Below are 21840 nucleotides of genomic sequence, written 5' to 3' on the forward strand. Positions count from 1 at the left end.
GTGAGAAAATGGACCAAAATCCTGAAGTCTGGTTTCTGACTATACAGCATAATATACACACACATCCACATGTAAAATGAGGTCTAGTAGATGTCTTGTTTTCTGACCAGTCAGATTAACACTCCTCAGTCTCCTGTCGAAATGAGGCTCCCTCTTCACAGACTTTGCTGATGACATAGAGTGCAATAATTCCTTAACTGAAGGGTGGGGACAATATTAAAAGCGACTAAGAATTTGCTTGGGTAGAGGTTAAATGTCTTACTACATGAGGTTTTCCCCCAGAATCCAAAGGGGATGATCTCAGAAATTAGGTCTGAGAACCAATACCACTGACACCCTCATCATTTGCTGTCTTCACTAACCTGGACATTACAATCCCCTTGTCTTCAGCAGCATGACTTTACTCTTCCAAGCAGCTTCAGGGCTGCCGGACTTCTTACATGGTGGCTCCGGGCCCCAAAGGCACGTGTCCTGAGAGACAGAGCCAGGCAGAAGCTGTATTGCCCATTACGACCAACCATATGTTATTAGTGAAGCAAGTTTATGAAGATCCACCCCATTTCAAGGACAGGACATACAGACCCCACCTCTTGGTAGAGGATTGTCATGTCACATCGTAAGAAGAGCATGCGGTGTGCTCATAAGGAAGATCATAAGGTGTGTGGATGCAAGTAAGAAACTGCTGTTCCAGACCCAGAATCGGGGGCTTCTGTGGGTGGCACAACTGGGGCAAGAAGCCAGGTTTGCAAGAGCTGAGGCCCTGTAGATTGTCAACAGGATGGGGGCAGGAGGCTGATGAGGTGGAAAGGAGACAAATGCCGAGACTGGGGCTTGACTGGATGACAAGTTTACAGCCAGAGTCAGATTAAAATTAGTTTTGCCTTCAGGCTGAACTTTTAGGGTTCACCTTAGGCCCAAAGACATAATAGGACTTCAGCCTGGGACTTCCCTGGTGATCCAGTGGTTCAGAATCCGCTTTCCAATGCAGAGGATGTGGGTTGGATCCTTCGTTGGGGAACTAAGATCCCACATGCCTCGGGGCAACTAAGCCCATGCCTAGAGCCCTGCACAACAAAAGACCCTGCATGCCACAACTAAGACCAATAAATAAATAAATAAATAAATAAATAAATAAATAAATAAAATTCAAGGATCTTTAAAAATAGATACATAAAAGACTTCAGCCTGAGTTCAGTAGAAATCAGCTGCTTCTTGATTCTGCTCACTTATAACTTATTAGGCAGCATGGGGAAAGCAGAGAAGCTATAAAACAATATTAAGGTAGTTAGCAAACTAAACTTGTGGTCTTTCCAAGGGTGTGTCGGTAAATGCTTAACAACTGGCTCTCCCGAAAAGAAAAAAAAAGAAAAAAGCCCAGATGTGTAATATTTGCCTACTTCCATGATACAAATACTCTCACCATGGTCAATTTGAAGCCACCAGTTGCCACCACTGAATTTGTATTAGCAGAGCTAAGCACTGTCAGTTCGCTCAAACCTGCACAGCCGGCTCCAGCACTCAGCCTGACTTTCACTTTCCACATTCTTAACAGAATTAGTTATTCTTAAAGGGCCAGCTCAATGCCTCTCTCCTCTTCCAAGGACTTGCAAGTAACAGGACAGCTTGTTTCCATCATTGCTGGAGAAGAAGAAGGAACAAGGGCTCCCTGAGACAGGGGACGGTCACATTCTTCAACTCTAAGGACGTCAGCATCTTGCATGAAGTCATGGCCTTAACCCAAGTGTCTGCAAGCCCTGAGTCCACCTTCATGTTTGCTAGCACTGCATTCCCCTGGGAGCAACAGAAAAACCCCTGCAATGGCTGAATCAAATAGAGATTTCTTTTCCTTCCATAACAAAAAATCTGGGAAGAGCAGACCAGCACCTCCGGCAGCCAGGCTCCTTCTATATTTCCAATTATCCATCCTCCTCCTTGTCACGGTGGGGTCACAAGACAGCTGCCCCACCTTCAGCATCATACTAAAAAAAAAGAGAAGTGTGAAGGGTCAAATGTGTGCACCAGCTGATTCCGACCCCTAATAAACAGCCAACGGGAAAGCCCCAGCCAGGACTTCAGCTTACATCCCATGGGCTAGAGTCACATCTTGGGTCCCTACAAGAGAGGTTGAGAGATGGAATTTTCAGCTGAGCACATTTCCACCCCAAACAAAAATGGAGTTCCGTTAGGCAACCACAAGTGTTTGTCACAAACGTAAATCACCTCAGAAACAAGTCTGAGATAGAGTCAGAGCAGAAGGACACGGTCCCTAAGATGCCAGGCTCCTAACCATGGTGACAGGACCCCCTCCCACTGACCATCTGCACAGTCCCAGTCAGCCACAGCTCCCCCCATGCTGGAGAACATCCTAGGCCTGCCACCTCTTCAGACTTCCCTTTGAGAAACTAGGAAACCTCTCCTCAGCAGAGAATGTAAGAAAAGGCCCTAAGATATCAGGTAGCAGGGGACCCTGAGGTGACCTCAGAGGCTGAGACTCACGTGGGCATGGATGGGGGACAGTCATCCAGCTGCTGTCTCTGGAGAGCTCCCTCTCAAGGACAACTAAGTCCCACCTCGCCGCCGAGTCTGTCCACACAGGCTGGGCCTTTCTCCTCAGCTGGGCTGCTCTGGGCCAGCATCACAGGCCTCCGCTAGAGTCCACGGCAAGCTCCAAAGATTCTCCAGAGCAGTGATCTCTGAAACTTTGGGTCCCACACTTCATCATTAAAAAATGATTAGGCATATGTATTTCTGATAGATATATAGCTACTATTTATATAATATATGCATGTAATATTTAGTAGCACAAAACATATGCAAAAATAGAAATCTTAAAAAGACAAGATAAAAAAATAAAGAGAAATTCTAATATTTTTCTCCCTACACCCCAGTAGTCCCTGCAACACATCCCCTTTGGAGACTAAGGCTCTAAAGTTGTGTGAGAGGAAGAAGTCAGCGTATGTTATGCTACTAACCAGTCCTTTGGGACCTTAGTTGCAGGCCTAACCTTCCCTTGGCTCAGAGTGTGCTCTTGTTCCCCTCTGAGGATGCTACATGTTGGGTAGAACCCTTACCCCTTCTGGCATTGCCCGCTGTCCAGGGAATTTGCCAGGAACCCACATTCTTCTTCATTAGTGCCCATCCCAGAGCACGGGGACACATATGCTAATCAAGTCCCAGAAGCATCCCTTAATTTCTCAAGGGAGGTATGAGAACCAAACTAACTTGCAGCATTAAGGGAAAAGAAAAACACATAAGTTCCCATGCTGTCTCACAATGTCTCCAGCAAGTCTGCCTCAGTGACAGCCTCTCAGCACCCCTAGATCACCAGCCCACCCCAGAGGGTCGCCAGTTCATGAAGGATGCCAAGAAAAGTCAGGATACCCCTTACTTGCTATATCCTCCCCCGCTAGTTGTTAGACTTTAACTTCTTTAACTTCTCTAGTTGTTAGACTCACAAGTTTTCTAGTTAGACTTAGAATATGTCTAAATTCTCTGGTTTTAAAAGGTGGGGGAATGGGAGACAGGGACGAAGACAGGGCAAATGTGAAAAGAAAAGGCAGACGAGAAAAGAGAGAACTTTTAAAAAGGTAAAATAGCACTTAGAACTACAACGCCCAGAGGCAAAAAAGCCAGGAGAAGCAGAATTAAGTCTGCACAGATCCCGAACACACAGGGTGAGGACACAGCCTCACAGCGAACAGCGATGCCACAGGAAAAAGGAGAGGGGGAAATGGATTCCTAAAAAAGAAAAGTACCAGATGAGCACCTGCTGAACGGGGAGGCTTTGGAGATGGGAGTTGCTGGGAAGGAAAATAAGGAAACAGAAGCCAAAGGGGAGGGTGTATTGGCTCATTGCATGACCTGGAACCAAAGGGTGGAAACTGGGGACAAGTCAAAAAACACACACCAGCCAGGGGTGAGGCCTGAAGGACCCGAAAAATGGCAGTGTTGGCTGATCTGGGACTGTTGGGTCGGTGTGCTTCCAGACCTCCCTCACACTGTCCTTGACCAGTCCTGGGGCCCCCGAACTCCAGGTAACAGAGTGGATGCAAAAGTTACCCCATCCCAAAGCAGCAAAGCAGTCCTATCCAGAGACTTACCCTTTTCACAGGCCTCCCTTTCTGCGGTCAGTGGTGGCAGCGCCACCCAGTGGCTGACGGCGGTGGTGTGGTGGACCGCACTTCACCACAATTCCTTCCCCCAGCCTGCCCAGGTTCTGCTCAAGGGCTACCAACACCTCCTCACTGCGTGCCTACTTGTGAGTCACCTCTCAGGACGGATGAACAGACCCAGAGGAGGCGGGGCACACTCAAGCATCTGGTAGGGCCGCCGGGAGCTAGCAGCCTAGGACACCACCATTGGCCTTTAGCTGTGGGCAGCCAGATCTGTTCAATAGCGACAGCTAGTGGTCAAAAGCAAGGTGCTCTGAGCCTCCAGGGGAAAGAAATGTCAAGGTATGGGGAAATCAAGACAGAGTCTTGGCTGCAAGGGGAGGCTAGCATATACCCAAAGCCATCCTTGGGTAAAATGGTACATAGAAAACCTAAACTCTTCACAGTGATGTGCAAGGACCCCGGCCACCTCCCCAGACACACCTCAGGTCACCTGCCATGCTTTGGATTCCCTGAGGACACAGAACCACTGGTCCTCTGAAGGCGCCCTGCTATTCCCACTGTACCTCTACCCAGGCCACCTCTTCTGCCCAGACACTCTTCACTCTCCCCATAGTCTGCTTAACTCCTGCTCATCCTTTAAGACTCAGCTCAACCACTACCCCCTCTAGGACAACTTCCCCCTTCGGCCAGGGCCCACCCTCAAGGCTGGGATGCGTGCTCTCCCACCCCTCTCCCGAGCCTCTGTAAGTTTCTGTATTTGCCTATCACTTGAGTTTACCAACTCTAAATTTACCTTTTAAATTGTCTTACATAACTACATCAAGGGACTTACTGTATTTTACTCATTGTCGCAACCCTAGTACCGAACACAGATCTTGGCATGCATAAGGTATTTAATTAACATTTCAGAACTAGAGGACTCTTAGGGCCTAATACTGGGAAAGGCTTTAGGGGAAACTGAGACCCACAGAGACAAAACAACTTTGCATTTCAGGAGAGAGGCGTAGATGGCTGTAAAAGTCATTTCTCCAGATTCCAGACCACTACTCTTTTCACCACACCACCCTGGTTTTGCCTCCTTGCCAACACCCAGCAGCACTGAGCTATCATGCTGGTAGGAGGACCCTCACCTCTCTGCAGCTCTCCTGACTTGGCCATCTCCAGCAGTGCCCTGTACCTTAGCTCTACTCCTTCCGGCCCACTTCCTGCAAAACTTTCTGATCAGAAGGAAACCACGTCTTCATGAAACTGCTCCAGCAAACCCTCTCCTGAGATTTTCATCCTCAAGGATATATATATTTTTTTTTTTTGTTAATAAATTTATTTATTTATTTTTGGCTGTGTTGGGTCTTCGTTTCTGTGCGAGGGCTTTCTCTAGTTGCGGCAAGCGGGGGCCACTCTTCATCGCGGTGCGCGGGCCTCTCACTATCGCGGCCTCTCTTGTTGCGGAGCACAGGCTCCAGACGCACAGGCTCAGTAGTTGTGGCACACGGGCTTAGTTGCTCCGCGGCATGTGGGATCTTCCCAGACCAGGGCTCGAACCCGTGTCCCCTGCATTGGCAGGCAGATTCTCAACCACTGCACCACCAGGGAAGCCCAAGGATATATTTTAAAAGAAGAAAACACATAACTGCATGCATGAAGATGCTTACTGGCAGCACTGTAGTAAAAGCTAAAAATTAGAAATGACCAAAATCTCCATATAAATAAAATTAAGTTCCTCCATATAATCTCCATATAAATCAAATTATCAATCACATAATGCAAAAGCTAAAAGGAGTATCAACACATTGGGATGATTTTTTAACTTCATTTATTAGCCAATATTTCCATATACTCACTATGTTCAGACATTACTCTACTGTATGAATATTAACTCATTTAATGCTCAAAATAGCCCTATGAGGTAGATGCTATTATGATTCCCATTATTTATGTCAGAACACATTTGATTTGGTCCAATAAAAAATAGAAGTTAAGAAGTACCAGACGCTTATTTGGGGGGAGCTCTGTGAGGCACGTCAAATATTTTTCTTCCACAGAGTAGTGTAACACATATTCTTAAAAGAACCTGGTCCGTTGAGTGAGTTTTAAAAGTTACATATTTTATTAAACACAAACAATAAAAATATTTAGATTATCAAAAAGTTACATATTTTAACTTTTGCCATCATCTCATGGCTGGAGAGGTTCCACATGTTTATTGATCTTTTGAAGGGAGAACTTTAAACATTTTTATCCTATAGATATACTTGTGAAATTATACCAGACAAAAACTCACTGAAACCACTCCTTCATATTCATACAACTGCAGGTCCAAGTGAGGATCCACTACCTCCACCACTAGTAGGTCACAAGGGCTAAAATAATAGTGACAGCTAACATGTACTGAGTACTATGTAAGTGTTAGATCATGTAATCTTTAAATAATCCCATAGGGTAGGGATGATCATTACAGTCATTTTACAGAGGAAGAAACTGAGATGTAAAGAGGTTCAATAATTTACTAAACTGAAGCAGGCAGTAAAGGTGAAGCCAGGCTTCCAACACAGGCAGCCCTACTTCGGAGCACTCTTGCTGCTCTATTGCCCTGGGCTGCCACTCAGGGCAAAAGCCTTCAGAGTGAGCAGCAGGAGGTATCAGATATGATACATAAAGTAATCTTGTTCCGAAGTTGAACGTTATCCCAGCTCTGAATTTATCATTGCAGTTACAGAAAATTATAATATTATAACTCATAGTTATTTTTATGTCTATTAAATGGTATTAACCAGTGGTTAATCATTATCCTGAGCAATGCTAGGGAGCCATGGCTGCCATTCAATAATAAGGAAATTATTAAACAGATCGTAGCACACTCACATTATGAAAGATTGTGACAACACTAAAAAGTAAAAATATGAAAAAAGGTAAAAACATGAAAACTATTTATAATACAGTATCAAGTGGAAAAAAAACACTTAATTGTAGATTCACAACACAAAATCTATATTTAAAAAAAAAAAAAAGATGTGTGCATAGAGGCAAAAACTAAAGGGAATGTAAAAATTATGAAACTAATTTGTGTTTGGGTGGTAAGATGAGGTTTTTCTTTTTCTATTTTAAAAATTCTTTTAAGGGTATCAAATTACCCCTTTTTAGAACTGAAAAAAAGAAAATGAAAGACAAATCTGAAGGCTTTCTGACCCATTTCTCCACCAAGCTGCTTTCATTATTAGTCTTCAGAGCCCTGGAATGCTCTCTGCAGAGCAGGCTGACAGCCGTCTAACATGTCAGCGCTCTGGTGAGATCAGTCTGGGTTCATTTTACTGCATCAATTCAGATATTCTCTGTTACGGATAATAGATTGTGCTGAGTATAAAACAGATCTGAAAGGTAAGGGTAGAAATGTAGATGTAAGATGTATTGAAAAGGCTCTGGAGGCTATTACAGTTTGGGAATGTGAGGCCATCTGTGAAATAATTGGTATTGTTTAACTGAAGCTGTGGCCAAAAAATGACAATTTAAACTAGGAAGGAAAATTGTCAGTTTCAGAAAGAGGATAACACTATCAAATAACCTAATTTTACCAGAGAGCAAACGTCTCTGGAATTACACTGTTAGTGAGTACGGTTACTATTGTTGAGGCTCTTAGATTTCTTGGCTTAAGACAAAGGTACTGGTTCTGACGACCCAGGCTCTCATGAAAAAACAATATGGAAGTGAAGTAAAGTAAGTGAAAGCATGTTTTAAAGAACAGACGCTTCATATTTTTAATTTTTTCTTAAATGACTTTTGGTAGCTGAGTAATTTATGTAAGTATATTGTTTTTAATAAATAAGGTGGCTTTTTAGTGATAAACTAGAAGTTCTCAGAGTCCTGCTATTGGACAACTCACCCTGGGGAGAGGAGGGCAGTGCTTTAATTGAATCCTAAAAAGCAGTAATTTTTAAAGTTCAGAAAGGGGTATGGCATACCTAGGGGATAACTCATGATGATATTTGATTCGGAGATAAGCCTTATTTTGTATTCTGACAGGCCCAAGGGGACACAGTCCGAAACAAAGTCTAAAGGGAGAAACTAAGTTGCTCTGAAGACTAACGCCCAGTTTTTCCTTTTAGTCCAAACAGAGATTGGTGTCTGGGAGGCCCTCCTTTTCTGGCCTTCCTTCTTCTTCGCTTTTCTATCTGTCCATTCTAACACACACACACACACACACACACACACACACACATGCACACACACCTTCCACCCCAACCCCAGGCTTAAAGTTGCATCCTGTCTGGGCCCTTCCAGGTCAGAGCCAGTGAGATGGTCCTTCTCAGGAGCCTCGGATGAAAAGTAACTTGTTCCTTGCTCAGTGCTGAGACCCACAGGAATGGATCCACAGTTAGTTGTGCATTAGGGTTAAGCCTTTCAGATTCTTAGCATCTATACAATAGATGAATCTCATGCCAATATTGATCATCTCTCACAGCGTAACTTGGAGGTTTTAGTACAGTAAAAGGTCCTCTATCAACAATGATGACACAAAGCAACAAAAGAGAAGAGGACTGAGAATTCTGTCCTGTCGTGAATGTGAAGTTGTAACTCCACTGTTAGAGAAGCAAACTTGCAAATGGACAAGTTAAGAAGATATTTATCTTCTCCTAATGAGTTTAGACTGTATCACCTCTGAGAATGAATATTTGTCCTAAGGATGTTTGTATGGACATCTGATTAAACAGTTACCAGCTAGACACTTGGAAGACTAAAGAGGAAAGTCTGCAAGTCTGCACTGGGGAAAACTTGAATGGGAACAGACATAAGTATGCCCACCCTGAGCTGCTCTGCAGGACTTGGAGTTCCAAGCTCCCCTCACCACACACCCCTGGTACCTTCTGCAAAATGTGGGTTGCCAAGGCCCCGAGGTACTATTCTGTTGAATGTCTGTGACCTTATTCTAAAGTGAATAACTTAGACTTCAGGAAGGCATTGCTGAGAAAATATTGGAGGGACAACTTCTTTTGAGCAAGGTTGCCGTTTCCCAAAAAATGAATAAGGAGTCATCCAGTAGAGTGGAAAGGAGGAACAAGATTAGAACTAGTAGCACCCATAGGGGGCCCTCCATGGGTTAACTAGGGGTTAACTTCATAGTGCTATTTCTTGGAGTATAGGAAAAGTCATGTTAGCATACAGTTTAAAATTTTTTCTTTCATAATTGAAATTCCCGGTCATTACCCCAACCCTACCATAAAATCTGATAATCCTATACCTCCTTGTGTGATGCTGTGAAGGGTAAAGTAACAGGGCTCTAAAGCATAGTGTTTCTTATCCTATATTTACCCCTTCATAGGCGCTCATAGAGGGCTCAGCATCTATCAAGGAGACCATATCCCAAAGTTCAGGATATGACCATCAACAAAGGGACCTGGAAATAGTGAGGAGAAGCACAGAATGCTGGCCAGTAAATGCCAGGTGGTCAACTCAACAGGGGCCTGATCTAAATCCTTCTCTTTACTAACCCACACTAGAGGAAGGGGACCCTCAGGTAGAGGTAGGAAGATGATTAGACTATCTATCTCTACTTGAGTCTAATTTGGTAAAGCAGAGTTTCTTAAATCCATCTTCTCCAGATTTTCAAAACACTAGCATAGTTACACAAATAACTCTAAATTTATTTTAGTTTCCATTGAATTATATTTACTTTCCATGTATCGTTTATACATTTTTACAGATGTGCTTTTGCTTTTTTAAATTGATTTGGCTTGCTAGTAGTTTATTTTATTGCTTTTGTCTTCTATTGGTCTTTATACCTCTCACCACAAACACACACGAGGACAAGTTCCTGAATTTATTTATGAATAAATAAATGAATTCTACTCTAAATTCCAATTTATTCTATTGCTTTCCCCTTTTATCTCCCTTTTATTCTTACCTCCTTTCTTTTTTTAGAAGTTTATTTGAAAATAAATAAATGGCTAATTTGTTTTTAATCCCCCTTATTTAAGTAATGAAAGTATTTAAGACTGCGAATACAAAAATATTTAAGACTATGCCTTGGCCATATCTCATAGATTTTGTTCTTAATATTCTCATTAGCATTGTTTTCAAGTCATTCTTAGTTACAGATTTGGTTTCCTCTATATTTCAAGAGTAAACCAGGAGGATTTTTTTCGTAGATTTATTTTCAACTATTGCTATTTATTTCTAATTTTACTGTACTATAGTTAGAAAATCCTGCTGTAAGAGATAAATTTGTTTTAATGTTTGCTTTTTTTCTATATTCTTTTGTATGCATGAAATATAATAATTTTTATTGTGGTAAAATATACGACATAAAGTTTAGAATTTTAACCATTTTTAACTGTACAGTCTAGTGACACTACTTAAGTAATTCACATTGTTATGCAACCATCCGCCATTATCCATTTCCGGAACTTTTTCATCATCCCAAACTGTGCTTTTGGTGTCACGTTCAAGAAATCATTGCCAAATCCAATGTCCTGAAGATTTTGCCCAAAGTTTTCTTCTAAGAGTTTTATAGTTTTAGCTGTTACAGTTAGGTCTTTGATCCATTTTGAGTTCATTTTTATTTATGTGATAAGGGTCCAACATCATTCTTTTGAGGGTAATACATTTTTAAACAGAAAGCAAAGAATCAGAAAATATTAGCTCCAGAAGGGGCCCTCCCCATTTACGAATGAAGAAATTGGGATAAAAATAAAATAATAAGCCAAGCTCACACAACTGATTGAGGGCAGCAGCAGACTAAAAGTCAAATCCTGTCTATTTTCAATGCTTTACACTAGACTAACGTTTGCTTATTTTTAATGAAGTTTGCTCTATGATCAATACAGTGAATTTTTTGATGCTTCATGGGCATTTGAAAATAAGGTACATTCTCTGTTTTCAGAGTTCTGTGTGTGTGTGTGTGTGTTTCTCTTTCTTTCTGTCCATATAGATAGATAGGTATGACAACCTTATTAATTGTATTATTCTCAGAACATAGTGTTAAGAGCTCAGGCTCTGATGTCAGGCAAACCTACGTGACCTTGAACTCACACTTGTAACCTCTCCAAACCCCAGTTAAAGTAGAGGTGGTATCCCATTGAATGTATAACCCTAAAAGGGATTTCAATCTTCATACACATTTCTTTCTGACTTTCAGTGGAACCCAAATAGTTGGCCCACAGGAACTCCTATTACCATCACCTGTCCTCTCTTATGCTCTAGCGCCCTAAACTCCCAGAACCCTCTCATACTTCTATGCCCATAACATTCTCTTACTCTGCCATCTTGGGCTCCCCAGTCCCTCTGTCCTCATTCCCATCTCCATGTGCCAAGCTTCAGGCACAGGACCTTGGGCTATTGTCTCTCATCCTGAGGGAATGTCGTTTCCCTTCAGTCCCAGTGCTTGAGAATTCATCCTCTGCATTTTCCCCTGCCTACTCCTGTTCTCTTTCTCCCCAGAGAATGGAGGCAGTAGTAGGCAACCGAGAAGATTGTGACATACTCCCAACCTCTTAATAATTGTTATCTTATCACAGCTATTTAAAAGTCTCATTACGTGCCTCACACGTGAAGTCTTAGACTTCATGGGAGCCACATAAATCATCCATTCAGACACTGAATGGACCATTCAGACAAGATAAATTGCACAAAGGTTACAAAGCTACTTAGTCAACTTGTCCCAATCCGGTTCCCTCTCCACCATCTTATACTGAACTTCTTGGGAATTTCCTGACTATCGCATTTGTAATAGTTTCTCTTTAATGCACACAGATAAGTTACTTTTAGATTTTCTCCCAAATTTCCTAGTTCAGTGGACTAGGAAATATTTTCATAAGATTCTGCCTGTTATTGCTCGCTGATTTCCCAGCCACCCAACCTCCATCTTTTCACCTTCCCCTACCCCCTGTCCCCCGGCCCATTGCTTCAGAAAGGAGGAAATTCAGAGCTGACCTCATGCCAGAATTCTGAAAAAAAAAATACCAGTACTTTAGAAGAGCAGAAAGTCTTTACAACACCAGGATTGGGAAGAGGTAAAGTAAGAAAAGAGAAAATCCTTACACAGACAACTACCTGATACACATGAAAACCTACACTGGAACCTCTCTTCTAGGTCAAAAAGGCCTTTTTTCCCCCTTTATAGAAACTGCAAGGTTTGAATCTGACCCAGAGACCTATCCTTGTCTAAGCTAGAAAGGGATTTCTGACTTGAAACTGACCGAGAGCTCAGACCAATCGAAGAGCAAGAGAAAGGGTGGCTGGGATGCCCCCTGGTGGGAGGAGCTCCTGAGCCCAGCCCTGAAGGCCTCAAGGGTTCAGGCGCCCCTCAGATCGCACCAGAGAGCAAGAGAGAGGAACTGGGGTGAGCAAGTATTGTGGCTTTGTCTGTTTCCTGTTTCAGCAAGGCTGCTGTGCACAAAGAAAGACAGTACCAAGAAGGGAAATGCTAAGGGGGCCCAGAGCCATGGATTGAGAGCTTGCCCCATCAGAGACCAGAGCCGAGATCTGCCCAGGAGCTGGGATGCTTTCCTGAGCTGCTTGGGTTGGAGCCTGGGACCCAAGGTAACTGAGGAGGAGGCTTTTGTGTCCAGGTTGGGGACCTCCGACTCTGGGGTGGGGGCAGAAGACGCTCTGTCTGCCAGCTTCCCTGGTCTGAAGGGGGAGACACTGGAGCGGATGTTGTAGTTTGAGTGTTGGGGGTTGGGTAAACAGGAAAGTGTCCCGCGTTGGTCTCCAGAGGCACAGCTTCCATCACTCTCTGCTCCATCCATAAGATTAGATTAGCAGTGAGTCAGATGACTAAGGGTTCAGGCTCCCCACTGATGGGAGGTACATTTTACAGCTCCCTTCACAGCAGGGACCCCATAGCACCAAGCTGCCTTCCCCGCAGCTTGGGTGCAGGCCCTTCTCTCCTAGCTCACTCTGAGAGCTCTCGGCTAGGAAGGCCAGACCGTTCGTTCATGCAGGAGGTCAAGTATCATACACACAGCAGGGAATTAGGAGCAAAGACTGGGAAAGGCAGCAACAAAGCATTGTCAGGTGAGGGCAGCGCCCTGATCTCCCCCTGTGGCAGTGAGGACCGTCTCCCCCAGCCAATACCACCCCTTCCCAGAGCTCCAGCTGGGCCCCGTCATGCCACCAAGGGCTGCCTGGGCACTGGCCCAGTGACCTTTCTTTGAAGCACACGGGGACCCGTTCCTTTTTCTTCTACAGCCCATCTCTGTCAGTCAGCCATCCACATGGCTTCTTGTGTTTCAGCAAATCAGAATAGCCAAGACCTCCCGGAAAGTTGGGTATGATTCTACCCAGGTGTGCCACACCAAATCCTACCCAGTGTGAGAGCCTGGGGGCCTGAGAACACTCACATGTCTGAGGAGACTTTTCCACTGCGACTCCCAGCTTGGGTAGCAAGGGCTAACGTCTGCCGCCCCAGGAAACAGAGCAGGGCAGCCATGTGTTTCAGTGAACTAGCGTAGACAGAGCCCACACACTTATCTCTCCCCAACAGCCCTCTCTTCTTCACAGCAGGAGGCAGGAGGATTCTCCACAATCAAGGGATCTGCCTCGTCTAAGAAGCCTGAGGGATTACCTGGAACCAACAAGGGAGGGGACCTAACGCCCCACATTTTAAAGGTGGGAAGCAGGCAGGCCTCTCTTCTTTGCCTTTCTGCCAGGCCTAACTGAGACAGCAGTTGTATCCAGACCACAGAGTAGTCCTTTCTCCCTGTAGCCCACACCCAGAAGTCAGATGAACAGAGCAACAGTAAATATGATTTCAACCAGGGGCCAGCATCGCCTCCGTGGGGTAGACAGTGCCCCTTCAAAGAGAAAGTGGGCGGGGGAATTGGAGGATGAGGCATTCTCGGTCCTGGAGTGCTAGGTTAGCTCGGGACGTTTGTCTTATAGCACTGAGTCTTCAATATCCAAGATCAGTAGGACAGGAGTGATAATAATCATATTATTATAAAAAGCTAACATTTATTGTGTGCGATGTCCCAGATGCTTGACATGCATTTTCTCTTTAATCCTCATAACCTTAGGAGGTAGGTTCCCACTTTATAAATGAGGAGACAGAGACATAGAGACAGTTAATAGCTCGTTCAAAAGCACGCGGGTAGGAGATGACAGGGCCAGGACAGGAGTCCACACAGTCTGAGTCCAGGGTCGGGGCACCCCGCCTCCCCCATTTACGGCAGAATAACTAGGGCCTATGGCTTAGGACACCACAAGTATAGAGTCTGAACGTGGAGTTTACCTGCACACCCAGTCCTTCGTAATTTAATATGAATGGGCCTCTCAGATCCTTTCCTAAGTTTTTAAACGAAGAAAGTGGCAGGTGAGAAGTGAGGGGACCCTACAGAGTAGGAGTGAGGAGAAAAGCCTAAAGAAAGGGGAGAGGCACCCAGGGATGAGACGAGCGGACAAGCATGGACAGCCTAACAGTTCTGCTTGGGGTCAGCACTGCCCAAGACCAGAAGATGCCCCTCCAAGCCTGGAGAGTCAGGCATTGGAGAGCGAACAGGGTCTGACTATGTAAGACCCCCGCTCAGGGTGTGATACGGCCCCACCCATGACCCCCCACCCCCGGAAGGAGTTGTATGACCAGAGAGAGAGAAAGAGAGAGCAAGAATCCTGCAGAGAATTCCAGACTGATCCAGGAGGAGCAGGGAACTCCAATGAAAGGGCGGATAGGTTGCTGCTACCTGTTGAGTCTGTTTGACTATAAATAAATCCGAGGGGCCAGAGCCAGCAAATGCCTCCTGGTTGGTGAAGCTGAGAAATCCCTTCACTGACCTCCCCGGGAGCTAGATTCCCAGGGCGGTGGGTGGTGAGGCTGTGGGACAGAGAGAGGCGGCAGCTGTAAGGGGAAGTCCCCCTCCCTTCATCAGTCCCCGGGCTGACCGCAGGGACCAGAATTTCCAGTGCTCAGAATCCAGCTTAGCCATGTCCAGCCCCAACTCAGCCAAGCTACCAGAAGGTTCTAGGAGAATGAACAAATTTGCAGAAGGTAGGTGAGGGAGAGTAGGAAAGAGAGAGAAGGGCACAGAGAAGGCAGAAGGGGTGAGGGTTGGGGTCATGAGAGTAGCAGGTAAGGTCATGTAGAGGCGCAGCAAGTGTGGCCTCTACTCCAAGCCTGGTTCCCTGGGGACTTTTGGTTACTGTTTTTGTTTCTTTGCTTTGGTCTCCTTTTTCTTAGCAATAGCCTTATTTAGGTATAATCCACATGGTTGCTGGTTTCGATGGCACAATCTGTGTCTGGGCTAAGGAAAGCAGACTTGGCACCATACTTAGCCCTAACAGGGAGGTGATTCTAAAAAAATGGAAACTGCCACTTGAAGAGATACTGAGCTGAAAGCTCTGAAATGAGTTTTGGCCGGTGATGGGCAAGTGGCAAGTACTCAGCCAGTACAGATCGGGGTTGTCCTGTACCTCAGAGTCAGAGCCCAGTCCTGGGTCAGGAGTGGAGCGCCAAGGGACCAAGGTCAGGACTCCATGACTGTAGGCAATAGCGTGGGGTGTCCCTCCCTAACCATGCCCCGGACCAGGCTGGCAAGATAGCTGCTAAAGGCTAAGCAGAGGACAGTGAGTGCTGGTCATAGGATCGGTAGCACCTCGAGGGGTTTGGCTATCCCTTCAGGCTTTGAGAAAAGTTACTCACCTATGTTAGTAACAACTGGGCCAAGAGAGCAGGAAAGATTCTGGCTTTCCTTTTACATTAGGAATCAGGGAGCCAATTTAACTGGTTCTTTAGAAGTCCCTGGAAAAGGAACACAGCCCCATCTGCCCTTCAGAAGGCTAGAAGCTTTTAGTGATTTTTATCAATTATTTCTCACGTTCCCCTAACTTAGAGGCAGGGTGAGATGTTTGGTCAAGGAAGAAGTGGTAGCCAGAGGAATCTCGCCACTTTGCAGAAGGGGAGACGCAGGCCAGAGAAGAGCAGAAATTAGTCTAGAGGCTGAATCCAGAAGTCCTGAGTCCTCGTATGACATCATCCCCTCTTCAGTTGTCAACCCACACATATGGGACGCTGTGCTATTTCTGCCTCCTCGTCCAGGGAGATGGCCATTTTTCTGCCCATCTCCTGACCCCTCCTCTTCGTCTCCCTCTTGGCACTTGGCAGATCCGGGCAGCTATTCCAGGAACTGGAAGCCAAGCACAACAGGTGCTCGGGAGGTCATCATGATCAGCCCAGACCCTAGGCCTGCCTCTGGCTTGGCCCGGTGGGCTGAGAGCTACGAGGCCAAGTGCGAGCGCCGGCAGGAGACCCGTGAGAGCCGCCGCTGCCGCCCCAATGTGACCACTTGCCGCCAGGCGGGGAAGGCGCCAAGGACCCAGCAGAGGGAACAGCTCCAGAGGGCACGACAACAGCAGTTTTTCAGACGGAGGAACCTGAAAGTGGAGGAGAAAAGCAAGGCACAGAGCCCGCAGGCCAGGGAGCCAGGTCCCTCCAGGAGGCCAGGCCAGGCGGCTGACGTCAAGGAGCCCTTGTCTTGGGCCAACAGGATTTCTTCCCCCAGACAGCAGGTGGGCCATGTCGAGGGACACACTGCTCTGGAGGGGATGGGGTGCAGGACCAAGGCAGGTGGGTGGGCTCAAGGTCACTAAGAAGTGATTTAAATGAAGTCCCTCCTTCCTCAGTCATCATAAAGTCTCCCTTAGCCTCTTACTCAACAGATATTTTTGTTGTTGTGTTTTGGGGTTTTTTTTTGTTTAGCTGTTTATTTGTTTTGCACTTGCCTTTTAGGAGAGAAAAAAATAATTTAAAAACAATTCCATAGCTAATTCCTAATATTAGTTCAAATTCAGTCTATCTAGACATATCTTCTACAACATTCATTCATCCGTCATTCAACAAACACTCAATGAATGCTTACTGTAGGCCAGGGACACAGACCAATCTTCTTAATTTCTCCCTCGAATCACACACACACACACACACACACACACATTTCTCATCTCTATTCTTCTGTAAGGCTGTTGCATCACCCACCTTCTCTCTTTCTCTTGGGTCATCCCAATTCCAATATCATTCACCTAAGGCCGCATCTGGTCCAGGAAGCCCTAGCTTCCCTAGCTTCTCCAGGCCACCTCTGCTCTCTGTGGTTTTTGTGAGGTTATAAATCCTCTAAGATTGCGTAACTCTTAGAGGGCTCAATAGTCTGCCCTGGGAAGGAGCAGTGCTGGCAAAAGCCAGGGTATGTTGAAATGAGCTCAGCCAGCAAACCATCTGTGTCTTCCTATCCACGTTGCGCGCATGTGGGCAGCAGGGATGGGTCCTCCGGATTCCCTGGAAGTAACTGGTATTGTACTGTCCCCAGAGTAGGTGCTCTGTTGGGCCTTCTTAACCAGTGTCTATGTTATCCGCAACAGGAAGTGCTGTTCAGAAAAATGATCCTCGAGCCCAGCTGTAAAACAAAACCAGCTGTGTACTTTCTAAGGCAAGAAGGTTTCTGTGTGCTTTCGCTGAAAAAATAATTTTAAGGAGAAAAAGAACAGAAAACACAGTTACCTAAAGAACTCTTCCTGAGCCTATCAGTTATTTAAGGTTTCTTGAGATTGAGTTAGTCTGCATGATTAGCTGCCACAGGCATTTCTTAGCCTTTCAGTGTTATGTTACAAACATAAAATGTTTTAGTTTGTAAGAAGAAAATATAAAAACAGCAGGCAAAATTGTGACAACTACTGCTACATTCCTCCCTACAGCTGCCTAATTTACCTTCTCTTCACACAAAACCTCAACAATAGTCCAGCTGTTACTAAGAGGAAGGAAACCACCTCTAGAATAGGAAGGCACCTTGGACACCATCTACTCCAAGCTCCTCATTATACAGCCAGGAGACTGAGACCAAGAAAAGGCAGGACCTGATCCCAGATCCCCTCACTCCCACCTCAAACCAGTTCTCTTTCCACAGCACCATGCCAGCTGTGTAAGTGGCTGGGATCAGGGACTCTAGAGAGAGTAAATGGAGACAAGCCCAGCTCCCCACTTGCCTGAACTGAGGAGGAGCGATCCCACCAGCCAGGACAAAAAGGGCAGGAGCAGGGATAACCTTGTAGCTTTGAAGACTTGAATGGCTTCCTTTGGTTTTCTGGACCCGAAACTTGATCACTGGCTCATCTTTCTGCAGTCAGCTGGAGAATCCTGTTCTAAGAGGCTCTATCTAGGCTCTCAGCCTCCCCCACTTGTTTTCCAGGTGTCAGAGACCAGCTCCGAGGTCTTTGCAACCCAACACCAACCTCCCTCAGGTGCCTGGAGGGATCCGGCTGACCACCTCCCCTCCCGGGCTGGGGGCCTTCCACCACAGGACTCTTCCATCCAGAAGCCACCCAAACACCACCGTGGTAAGAGCAGGGCCTTCCTCACTCACTGGGCCGAGGCATTTCCACTCGCTGGCAGTGGAGAGTCCCTCCCTCCCCACTTCCCTCACTGCCTCTCCCATGGGTTTTGAATCACCTTATCCCTATCCCTCAGGCACTCAGACTAAGGCAGAAGAAACACAGCCGACAATTAAGAACGATGCCAGTCAGCAAACCAAGTGAGTACCTTTCATGTTTCTGACCCCAACTCCTTCACAGCCTATCCATTCCTGTCTTCTAAGCTTTTACCCGAACCCTCCCCCAGAATGTGGAGAGGAGCACAAGGAACTTCCACGTCCACCTTAATTAAGAAAAAGGAAGGCCTTCCCCCACTCCCCCGTCCCCATTGGCTCTTCAGAAGAGATCAGAGAAGGAATCAACACACTGCCTCCTGACACTCTTATTTCTTTGATCCATTGTCATTTTTGTTTTTTGTTTTTCATTTTTTTCTTCTCTTCCAGTTATGGAGTTGCAGTTCTAGATAAGGTAAGAAAATCCTCACGGTGAAGGTGTTGAATCAGATGGCATCTAAGCTCCTCCAAGCTCTGACATTCTGGAATTCCATGGTAAACTCAGCTGGGATGGAGGGCTACCCTTTTCCTGCATGATCAGAGACATGGGGGCCTGGAGGGACCCTGAGTCAAGGAAGAAAGTTTGCTCAGCAAAAGCCAATCCTGGCTCAGTTTCCATGTTCTAGGATTTCAGGGAACCTACAGTCTCCTTAAATACCCTTTTTCTTTCTCTCTAGGAAATCATCCAGCTTTCTGAGTACCTCAAAGTAAGTAACATGTGAATTCTCCCCTCAGCTCCTCCATCCATCTGCTCCCTTCTCCTCCAACTTAATCTTACCCTCTTGCCTTTTGCTCCCCAGGAGGCCCTACAGAGGGAGCTGGTTCTAAAACGGAAAATGGTGATTCTCCAAGACCTACTGTCTGCCCTGATTCGGGCCTCTGACAGCTCTTGGAAGGTAAGGGAAATCTTTGCTTGAACAAAGCTCATGGACTTCTATGTGTGCCTATCTCATTCTTCTTTCCATACCATCCCAGCAAGAGAAGGGGCTTTTTCGCTACTGAAGAGGCCGAAGGTGGGGAATGATGCTAAGACCTAGAGGTCAAACATGTCACAGTAAATATATGGGAGAGCTTGGCTCAATCCAGGGTGGTCAGCTGAGGACACACCCAGGGAAGACCCAGAACCAAAAGAGGCAAGAGTTTCCATTTTTTAAATTGTTGGAAGAAAGAAAGGACGGTCCCAATTCAGTTAATATTATTGACTGTGATAAATGCAACTATTTTCATACGGGATTCACACCAATATTAATTCCAAACCATCCTACACCTACTAGTCAGCCCAGACGTGAATGTCAAAGCGGGAAGGGACCTTGGAGCTTAGCTAATTTTCTCATTTTGCCAATGAGGAAACTGAGTGTCAGGCAGAAGAATTGCTCCTGACCTCAGGGAGGTCAGGTGACTAGTCCACAGTCACAATGCTAGTTAGAGGCAGAACTGGAACTAAAATTCAGGCGTCCTGATTTTAGTCCATTCATTCAACAAATATTCATAAGTCATGTTCTCTACACTGAGCACTGGAAATGAGATTAATTAGACAGGGTTCCTGCTTTTAGAGAGCTTGTGGTTTTGTCAGGGAGACAGATGCCTAAACAATGCAGAGATGTGAGAAATAAATGTTTTCAGGATATAGTAGAATACAAGGAGGAATGAATGACTCCACAGAAGGGGAGAACCAGGGAAATATTTATAGTTATATTAGTATTTTCCAGGCAAATGTGGAAACAGGAACGATATTCTGGGCAGGGGATACAGCATAGGCAAAGAACCAGAGGCATGATATAGGCTAATGCAATGGGTCTCCAGCTTTTTAATCTCAGGACCCCTTTATACTCTTTAAAAAAAATTATTAAAATCCAAAGAACTTTTTATATTTACCACCTTGAAATGAAAACAGGAATCTTAAAATAATGTATTTATTTTAAAATAACAATGGTAAATAGATTACATGTGAACCTAAATTATATATTTTTGTGAAAAATAAGTATATATTTTTTTAAAATAGTGAGAGGAGTGGCATTGTTTTATGCTTTTGCAAATTTTTGTTTGGTTTTTTTTTTTTTTTTTTTAACATCTTTATTGGAGTATAATTACTTTACAGTGTTGTGTTATTTTCTGCTGTATAACAAAGTGAATCAGCTACATGCATACGTATATCCCCATAGCCCCTCCCTCTTGCATCTTCCTCCCTCTCTCCTTATGCCACCCTTCTAGGTGGTCGCAAAGCACCGAGCTGGCAAATCTTTTTAATGTCTGAACGGAAGGCAGCTAGATTCTCATATTTGCGTCTGCATTCAGTCTGTTGTTAATACATTGTTTTGGTTGAAGCATATGAGGAAAATCCAGCCTCACACAGATATGTAGTTGGAAAAGGGAAGACCTTGCAGATCCTGGATTCCCAGGGGTCCTTGGATCCCACATCGAAACCCCTAGACTTTAATGTTCAGGGACCATAAGCAGTTTGATGCCACTGGAGCAGAAAGCCCCGGGTGCACAGAGAGAACACACAACCTCCCAGCCTCCGTGAACATCTGACCTTACCACGTAGATGGCTGTGCTTAGACAGAGAGATGGGATGGGAGGACGTGGGACAAAGCTAAGAAGTTTGCAGTGATGTCAAAGAGACTCCTAGGATCAGCCCTCCCTCTTCATGTCGGTCACTGTATCTGGATTTAGGTGTTCATGTTCAGGGCTCCTGCTGGTTAAGGAAGTTGTTTTCATAGCTGAGTAGGAGCCTGAGACAGACAGCTGTGCATGCCAGGTGGTTTCCGGTGCTGAACTAAACTGAGATTGTCTCACTCGTTTATTCAACAGACATCTGATAAGTTCCAACTATGTGCTGGCTTGGGTGCTACAGGGACAGAAGTAGGGTCCTTTGTCTTTAGGAGTTCCTATAGCAGCCAGGAAGAGAGAGACAGGTCATAAATAACTCTACTGCAGTGTGCTAAAGCTGTAACAGCACTTTCTACAAAGTGACACAGAGAAAAGAGAAGGGAGCAATTCTTCTGCCTGAGGTGTTATAGGGTAGACTCCAAAGGAAAGGGACCACTTTAGCGGGGTCTGGAAGGGTTGAATAGGAGTTTACCAGTACAGAAGCAGGAATGATGAAGGGAAAGAAGAAGGAAGAAGGAAAAGGGTGCTTACAGTAAAGGAATCAGAATGATTACAGGCCTAGGTGTAACAAAGCATAGGGTATAGCAGAGTGTGATGGAAATGAAGGGACTGTGTCAGAGTAGCTCCAAAGATAAGACCGAAAGGGCCTCAGATAGGTCTCTAGAAATACGGCGCTTAAACTTTTTCTGTTGAATAGGGTATCTCAAACTTAAATA

General features: G+C 45.3%; 2 protein-coding genes and 1 long non-coding RNA gene across 3 annotated transcripts in view; 1 reads left to right on the top strand and 2 right to left on the bottom strand.

Annotated features, from left to right (window-relative positions):
• Positions 1–4093, bottom strand: part of LOC309664051 — a 28748-nt gene extending 24655 nt beyond the window's left edge. Inside the window, exon 1 of the long non-coding RNA XR_014265553.1 lies at positions 363–4093. This is a non-coding gene — a long non-coding RNA (uncharacterized lncRNA). The remainder of the gene's footprint in view (positions 1–362) is intronic.
• An 11-nt stretch (positions 4094–4104) lies between these two features.
• Positions 4105–21840, top strand: part of TRAF3IP3 (TRAF3 interacting protein 3) — a 31525-nt gene continuing 13789 nt past the window's right edge. Inside the window, exons 1-7 of the mRNA XM_082468818.1 lie at positions 4105–15093; positions 16207–16610; positions 18281–18428; positions 18559–18622; positions 18905–18929; positions 19192–19221; positions 19315–19410. Coding sequence (XP_082324944.1) covers positions 15030–15093; positions 16207–16610; positions 18281–18428; positions 18559–18622; positions 18905–18929; positions 19192–19221; positions 19315–19410 — 831 coding nt within the window. The 5' untranslated portion in view covers positions 4105–15029. The remainder of the gene's footprint in view (positions 15094–16206; positions 16611–18280; positions 18429–18558; positions 18623–18904; positions 18930–19191; positions 19222–19314; positions 19411–21840) is intronic.
• The window catches only part of IRF6 (interferon regulatory factor 6), a 38046-nt gene continuing 35646 nt past the window's right edge, over positions 19441–21840 (bottom strand). The window contains exon 9 of the mRNA XM_082468876.1: positions 19441–21402. Coding sequence (XP_082325002.1) covers positions 21319–21402 — 84 coding nt within the window. The 3' untranslated portion in view covers positions 19441–21318. The remainder of the gene's footprint in view (positions 21403–21840) is intronic.

This window comes from Balaenoptera physalus (genome assembly GCF_965194825.1).
Source record: "Balaenoptera physalus genome assembly, chromosome: 1".
In the NCBI taxonomy this organism is placed as follows: domain Eukaryota; kingdom Metazoa; phylum Chordata; class Mammalia; order Artiodactyla; family Balaenopteridae; genus Balaenoptera; species Balaenoptera physalus.